This window comes from Emiliania huxleyi (genome assembly GCF_000372725.1).
Source record: "Emiliania huxleyi CCMP1516 unplaced genomic scaffold EMIHUscaffold_9, whole genome shotgun sequence".
NCBI classification, from domain to species: domain Eukaryota; phylum Haptophyta; order Isochrysidales; family Noelaerhabdaceae; genus Emiliania; species Emiliania huxleyi.
In genome coordinates this window covers 68327-70159 of record NW_005195301.1, presented here as the reverse complement: position 1 = coordinate 70159, position 1833 = coordinate 68327, and the positions used below count along the sequence as shown (strand labels likewise).

Sequence of the window (1833 nt, the reverse complement as noted above, 5' to 3'; positions counted from 1 at the left end):
CCTTCGATTTCGAGGCTCCGACGGCGGGATCGCACCACACGCGATTGCTTCATTGTCGAGGAATTGGTTGAAATGGTGCACCGTTCGGTGTCCGTCGCGTCGTGATGTGTCGCGTCGTCGGTCGGCTCGGTCCGTAGCCTCGATCACAAAGTTTCTATTGACAAGAAAGTTCGTAAGAGCTACATACATCGAGAAAACACTGCAGCCTCTCTGATCCTTGGCGAGCACGGCTTGAACCGCGGCGAGAATTTTTTTCCAACCCGTCCGACGGTGCCGCCCCCCCGCCCCCGCCCCCCCCTGCTCGAGTACAGACAAATTCGACAACGCCTATCGACAGCTCCATCGACATGTCCATCGAGAACACGGCCTGTCACCGCAGCGGACAGGCTGCCTCCATCACCTGTCGGCGACGGCGGTGAACTCGCGCCTCTCAGCTCTCTCTCGCGCTCGCACACGCGCTCAGGTTCTTGTTCTCTCTCTCGCGCGCTCTCTCGCTCTCCCTCGCTCTCTCTCCCTCTCTCCCTCTCTCTCTCTCTCTCTCTCTCTCTCTCTCTCTCTCTCTCTCTCTCTCTCTCTCTCTCTCTCTCTCTCTCTCGCTCTCGCTCTCGCTCTCCCTCCCTCCCTCCCTTCCTCGCTCTATCGATCTCTCTCGCCCTCTCCCTCCCTCCCTCGCTCGCTCGCTCGTTCCCTCACTCTCTTGGGCCTACCTCGATGATCCGCATCCCGCACGGCCAAGCTCCACCCTTTTGCCCGCAGGCAGACCGCCCCGCGCCGGCGCCGCGCTCTTCGAGGTCTGAAACTAGAGATGTTAGTACACACTCAGCCCCACAGGGTCATGCGAGGATAGTGTGGGTTCCACCAATCGTAAACGTGCACCGTCCGGACCACGTGATTCGGGTCGGTCGCCTGCATCGGCACGGGCGGTGGACCCAAGGAGGCCATGAACGCGCGGTGGCGCTCCTCGGCTCTGGCCGCCTGGCTCTGCTGACGGCGCTCCTCTTTACGCTGCATCCAGGCGAGCATCGGCACGGGGAACAGCGGAGCGCTGGGCGGCGGAGGCAGCGGCGGAGGCGGCGGCTGGGCCTCCTCAATCGCGCGGGCGATCTCCTGAGAGGACCATCGCTGCGGCTGCGGCGGCGGCGGCGGCCCGACCGCCTCATCCTCGTCGACCATCATGGCGGCGAGGCGCTCCTCATCCTCGCACGGCTCCTCCTCCCACTCCGCGGTCGGGCTGAGGTAGCGCGAGCCCGCGAGCACGCGGGTGGCGGCGCCCTGCACGCGCAGGCCGGCGCACGAGTAGCACTCCATCGGGTAGTAGCGCAGGAAAGGCGTGTTGCGGACGCTGATGTGCGGCTCGCCTTGAGTCGGCGCGCAGCATACGTGGACGGATCCGCGCTCATCGCAGAATCCCGCGCGGCTCAGAGCGGCGTGGCACCTATAAGCGTGTTGGGGAGGTTGGGGTGTGTCTCTCAGCCGTCCCGTCGGTGTCGGTTGTTAGTGAACGTTGTCGCATGCTAGAGCCACGTACCACTTGCAGCATGCGAGCGAGGCGACGGCGAGGAGCGGCTCCGTCGTGCAGCCCGCCGCCTCAAGGTGGCGGACGAGCTCCAGCCCGAGGCGCAGCGCGTTGCGCTCGGCGTGCTGATGCAGCGCGTGGTTGTGGCGTGGGCCCTTGGCCGCGAGCATGCCGAGCAGCTTCTGCCTCCCGTCGGGGTACGTGACCTCGTACAGCACGATTGCGCCGATCCGCTTGTACGGGCCTACAACGAAGGACTCCGTGAATGTTCACAGCTCTCTCGCGGGTTCGAACGCTCGTTCGCGGCAACGGCCCTC

The 1833-nt window shown here is 65.0% G+C and overlaps 1 protein-coding gene across 1 annotated transcript; it reads right to left on the bottom strand.

The window, feature by feature from the left end:
- Positions 1 to 753: 753 nt before the first annotated feature.
- Positions 754 to 1523, bottom strand: EMIHUDRAFT_350990 (hypothetical protein). Its single transcript, XM_005757602.1, has one exon. It carries the CDS (start codon positions 1306 to 1308, stop codon positions 820 to 822), a length of 489 nt encoding a protein of 162 aa, XP_005757659.1. The 5' UTR covers positions 1309 to 1523; the 3' UTR covers positions 754 to 819.
- Positions 1524 to 1833: the final 310 nt, after the last annotated feature.